The sequence below is a fragment of the Pteropus medius genome, unplaced genomic scaffold, assembly GCF_902729225.1.
Source record: "Pteropus medius unplaced genomic scaffold, Ma_sr-lr_union100, whole genome shotgun sequence".
NCBI classification, from domain to species: Eukaryota; Metazoa; Chordata; class Mammalia; order Chiroptera; family Pteropodidae; genus Pteropus; species Pteropus medius.
Window position 1 is genome coordinate 9,174,571 of NW_024352786.1, and position 6,000 is coordinate 9,180,570.

The following is a 6,000-nucleotide window of genomic DNA, read 5'->3' on the forward strand; positions in this document are numbered from 1 at the left end:
TGGCGAAAATAACATACAGTCAGAGGAGGAATTGGATTAGGGAAACCTTAATTCCAATAGAGTGTCAAGTAACATAATAGATGTATTCACAGGGGACTTGGGGAGCATAATAGAAAGACCTCCTCATTTAGATGATATGTTGCCTAGCATTTAACAGATGTTCAATACATATTTTCTGAGTGAATGATTAAGTCCCAACTTCTATTAGAATCATGGAATTCTATAATCAAAAGAAACTTGCATGAACACTTACACTTTCATTTTATATAAGTGGAGAATAACCCAAACATATTGTAGTGGCAGAGGCTGGAGAAGATTCTAGGTTATCTGGCTCCCAAGCTGAGAAGTTTATTACCACTAATAACATTGTCTTCTTGGATATAATGGAGCTTCCACTGCTTAACACAGGGCTGGAAAGAGGACTTAATCAGTATCTTTAGGAAGTTTTTGGTGTTCTTATAAGATACCGTTTTGATAAATGGTTTTTAAATTGTTTTCCATGAATTCTTTTCCAGTAATACTTAACAAAACTTTTGTGTGATTAATATTTGTTTTTTTTTTCTTTAATCTTCAGAATATCCTTCTAAACAATTCTTCTGGACAATTTGGACCAAACTCTTTTTGAAGAATACTCATAATTTTATTTGGGGAATGAATTAACTGGTAAATATATGAGACCAGTTGAGAATACATGGTAGGAAATAGCAGGAATGCTGGCTGGTTGATGAAAACTAACTCGAGAGCATTCATTGGACCCATGAGATCAAAGAAATGAGAGGTTTTTTTTCAGGAAGCCATTATGAGTCACAGAAACAAGCTGATGAAACCTGTGGAAATAGCAAGAGAATGTCTCCTTGTTTATCCATCACTATACAGCTTACAGTGGCCTCAAGATTTTGGTTTTGAAAATCAAAAACAGGGTCAAAGATGAAAATCTCATTGCAGATTCTGATTTGGTGGGTTTTCCTATGCAAATGGATTCTTTCTCTTTGGCAAGTTACTTCAGAGGGCTTGAGTTGTTTGTTTATATATTTGTATGGATATATAAATCTCTTGCCTCCTTTTGGCACTGAGGATGTTTAAAAAACTTCAAAGATACTAAAATGAAATGAATTTAAGTGAAATATTAAATGAAACTTGAATATTTAAATTTAATAGCAAAATGTTTCCTCTGATTCTTTTGGCTTTTGTATTTTGATAGTTATGTTGATATCAACAATAATTATAGTTATCAATTACAATAAAAGTACATGTAGATTAGAGGGCAGCTCTTAATATTGAAAACTATAAAAATACCTTCTCATAGTTATGGTGAGATTTAATTTCCTGGCATTATTATTTGGTTAAAATTGCTTAGCTGAGTAGATTTCCAGAGTTAAAGTGTAGGGTTAGATATACTATTTAGCAACTTAGCAGAAACAAAGTTTTAACACACAGAAATTTTTCTGGTACTTTTTTTTTCTTTCTTTTCTTTCTTTCTTTCTTTCTTTCTTCTTTCTTTCTTTCTTTCTTTCTTTCTTTCTTTCTTTCTTTTTTCTTCGCTCTTTCTTTCTTCTTCTTCTTCTTTTTTTTTTTTTTGCTAGATCACAAACTGAGATTCTAATTGTAAAATTTAGGTTTAAAGATCTGGCAAGTGGGATTCTACTAGTCTCACTTTTTCTCATCTGTGTCCCTGATGAATAGGTGAGTCGGGCTCAGCTCTGGAACATTCAGCAGGAGTTTAGGGGTCTCACACTTCATGAAGCATGGATATTATACAATTTCTGAGAAGCCAAATTATTGTTTCCATGTACACTTCTATTATGTTTCAGACAAATGACTTGGAAATCAATGGGAACTTGGCTTACAAAAGGCATAAATTAAGCTTCGAAGTTCTGTTAAATTGTGTCAGATTTCTGGAAGCTATTTTCACTTATTTAAAATAAAAGACTTTAACAGATACTGTGAAGCATTCAAAGATGTAGATGGCCTGCCGTCTGCCCACAAAGGTTTACAATCTGGTAGAGGAGACGGGACACGCATACCACTAGTTATAATACTAGACACAATAGAGTGAGATAAGTGTGTCATTTGCAGGCTCCATGCTTCCTGCTGAGAACTCGCAGGCCAATAAAAATCATTTCCAGTCGGGGTAATCAGGGTAGACTTTTTAAGAAAGTGGCTTTAGAGCAGCATTGAAGCTGGCTTTTCCCAATCTCTCAGAATAGGTCTCCTAAGTATACACTTTCTCAGCTCTATAGCCCCTTTCATGTCTGCTACTTACAATTATTTTTGTGGTTACAAATTAATGTCTGTTTCCCTCTCTAGACTGGTTCTGCTCACCACAGTATCCTTGGCATCTGATATGATGCTTGGCTCACGGTTGGTTCTTAATAAATATCCGTTGGATGAAGAACCATTTATTGAGCCCCCCTATACACAAGGCATATGCCGTGTATACTTTCATTTCTTTCTCAAAATGACTCCTTGAAACAGAAGTCATTATTCCTGAGGAAGCTAAGTCCAGAGAAGCTCACTAGTTTGCCTTTGGTCTCAGGACTAGTATGTGGATTCGGTCCTAGGTCTATGGGGCTGTGAAGCCTTGTTACTCGCTGTATAAGCACAAAGGGAGTAGGCCACTCGGAGGGGAAGTCTGAGAAAAGGGGCTCCAGCTGAGAGCACCAGCAACGTGCTCTTCTGGGAGTGCAGGGAGGCTGGGTTAACCATGCCCTTGAAGAAGACATCTTACTGCAACTGCTGCCCGGTCGCTAGTCCTGAATGTCTCCCTTGGCCTGGTAGTCCTGCTCTCCTCCCCACCCAACTGGCTCCCATAAAAATGAATCTGTGGTCCTTGATGCCCAGTGTGATTCATGGTTTCCAATCTATACCACTGACCTTGGCTTTTAGCGCACCCAGCTTTTCAATTGGTTCCAAGTCTGACCTTGACCAACCCTGCACCCCTTCCCTATGACTTGTAGCCCAGTCTTGCATCTGTGGCTCTCACTGCAGGCTTCTTTCTCCAGCTGTGACCCATACTCCCTCCTTGACCTCTGTCCCGCTGAGTAGCAGGATCCTAGCCCTACACACAAATGAATGCAGGTGTAGATTGGAGAGGGCAGAGAAGAAACACGGCACCATGTCAGAAGGCTGCCAGAATTGTTCAGTCATTGAGTGAACACAGTGGAATTAGAAGGACAGATAGAGGAGAAGATCTGAAGGGAGAATTGGTGGCACTGACTTGATATAGGGATGAGAGTGAGGATGGAGCAGGAAAAGGGGAAGAGAAGAGACACAGATGGCAACCCTCCAGACTTCCATGTGGGGGAAACAATATTGCCCAATCCTATAGCAGCTAGTTTTGGTTTCTAGAAGAATTTTCATTTTCCCCAAGATGCCCTTCAAACTCAACTTTCTTCCTAGCCATAGGTTCTAGTCTCTCCCTTCCTATACTTAGTCAACCTAGATGAAGCTCGCATTCTTCAGACCACTTTGCTCTTCTCTGCCTCTTTTCTGTCTGTTACATTGGTCCTTTCCCTCCGCCTGTAGAAATCCTCTCCACCCTGCGAAGGCAGAGAGGCTACCTTGTCCATGGAGCTTCCCTGCTCACACCAGCTGGAATAATGTTTCTCTTTTCCGTGTTTCTCTAAGATTTAGTCTGCTTACTATAGTACTTCTCACATTCTACCTCATATTACAGCTACTTGTATTCATGTCTGCTTCTCCACTGGTCTACAAGTAAGACTAGAAACCTTATTTCTCTAGATTCTGAGTCCCCAAGGACCAGTACTCACTTCTCCCTACCTTCTCCTCCCTTGTTATACTCATCTTGGTTAATGGAGTTTGACAGATGTTGGCTGTAAATTCAGCACAGTGGTTACTCTCAGGGGATGGGGAAGGGGGTGGGATTAAATACCTACATATCAGGGACTTCTAACACAATGGTAATGTTCTTTTATAGACTTGATAGTGGGTGTGTGAGAGTTCATTGTCATGATTCTATGTAGCTTACATATATTTTAAAATATACTTTTGTACCTACTTGATATTTAATAAAACCAAATTTTATAAGAGACAAATATTATATGAATTGCATCTTTCTTTTTACCCTCTGACTGTAGATAATTTGTCTGTCTGTCTTTTTCTCTCTCCCAACTATACTTCTTTCCTTCATGTAAAAATGGTAGAATAAAGACTTGGACTCATTTTTCTGACAGCTTATTCTCATAATTTGACGTTGTTTACTTCCCTCTCTCTTTTTTTATCTTCTCTTTTCTGTCTGCATCTTTCTTAATCATTTTCAACTCTTGGTTCTATTCTGGTGGGTGATGATCTTAAGATGAGTGGAAAAACATTCTTATATTTTAAAAATCTAAATAAAGTATGTTAGTAGATTACCCTGGGGGTATGACAACCAAAAATAAATTTTAAAAAATATCTTTTATATGAGAATCCACACTTTAGTAAAGACAGAGTAGTATAGAAGCTTCTGTGATTTGAAGGACATGATGAAGTCCTTTCATGGACAGAGAGAAAACAAAATATTTTAGCAAAAATGTAATACTTCATAAAATATTGTAGAAGAGTTATACCCCCCGCCCCCACCACCAAGAATTAAGGCTGTTACCAGAAGAAAATATGGAGATAATATTGCTGCTTACTAGAGGAATATCATTTTGTAGGTTATTAGTTAGGACACTTTCATCTGCAAATAACAGCAGGCCCCAGTCAAAATAACTTAAAAGATAAAAAGGCTTATTATTTTACCTAATATAAATTCTGAGTAGTGTTTTCAGGGTTGGTTAATTCAAGAACTCACATTATCAATCATCCTGGTTCTTTCCTCTCTTTCCACTTTGCCATCTTTAGTTTGTTGGCTTTTGTCTTCAGGCTTCACCTGTCATAGTTTCAAAACACGATTGTATTAAATGGTGGTACCACAGGCCCAACAATAATCACATTCTTAGACCACAATGTTCTTTTTAAGAGTAAAGAAACCTTTACAAAAAGTTTGCCTTACCCTTCACCCAGCACATTTCTCCTCATGTCATGGGTTCAGTGACATGATGGTGAAAAAAATTATTGGAGCTTATTTATTCTAGCAGCAGAGTTGCTTTTAGGCACCCCCAAGCCCCCTCCCCACCCCATCCCCACCAACTGCCTTGGTTCTGATCCTGGTTCTCCATCCTTCCCTTTGATTCCGTGAGCAAGATCCTTTTTTGCAAGATCTTTGCAGAAAGATCCTTTTCCTGCTTAAGTTTCCAGAGTTGGCTTCTGTTGCTTGCTGAATACAACATCGAACATCTATTTTATTTCACGAAGTCAAGGATGTCTGAGCTGTAAGAAACCTTATAAATCATCTGGCTCAACTCTCTCATTTTATAGCTGAGGAAACTGAAGCCCCAGAGGTTGAGGATTTTACCAAAGTTCACGTAACAGAGCTTGTCGGTGACAGAACTTTGAAAAAAATGAGCTCCCCTTTACCCATGGTAGTACAGTCTACTTTAAATTTTAATCCCTTGTTAGTATAAACCACAGCCTCTGCTCTCCTCTCTCTCACACACACATCCTTTCTCTCTGTCTCTCTCTCTCTGCAATGCTTAATAGAAAATAATAACTTGAAAATCTTAATTTTTATTCCAAACTGACTATTTGCTTTGTGTAGCTTAAAAACTTGTTATAGAGATAGTTTTTTGTTTTGTTTTGTTTTCTCTCAGAGATTTGGCATCAGGTAAAGACAGGCATCAGTTTATATCCTTATATGGTGCCTTGATTCTTTCCAGCTATTTTAAGTGTTTATTTTCTCCAGGCATAAAATTCCTGTTTGGAAAGGAAGTGGTGTGCTCTAGGGAAACACGTAGGCTAGGGTTCTGACAGTGATTATTTACCATTCCTAAGTCTAGCTTCTGGCTGTGTGCATTTGGGGAGACCCTTTATTGACTCACACTAATATATATATATACTCTATTTTTCAGTAGCTTTAGGGCAGTCACAGCTCATATAACCACTGCTGAAATAGCTCAA

The 6,000-nt window shown here is 38.2% G+C and overlaps 1 protein-coding gene across 4 annotated transcripts in view; it reads left to right on the plus strand.

The window, feature by feature from the left end:
* TMEM156 (transmembrane protein 156) overlaps positions 1-1,426 on the plus strand; it is a 30,511-nt gene extending 29,085 nt beyond the window's left edge. For all 4 annotated transcript variants that reach the window (XM_039848704.1, XM_039848705.1, XM_039848706.1 and 1 more), the window contains one exon: positions 575-1,426. In XM_039848704.1, the coding sequence (XP_039704638.1) occupies positions 575-587 (13 nt within the window). In that variant the 3' untranslated portion in view covers positions 588-1,426. The remainder of the gene's footprint in view (positions 1-574) is intronic.
* The last annotated feature ends 4,574 nt before the right edge of the window (positions 1,427-6,000 follow it).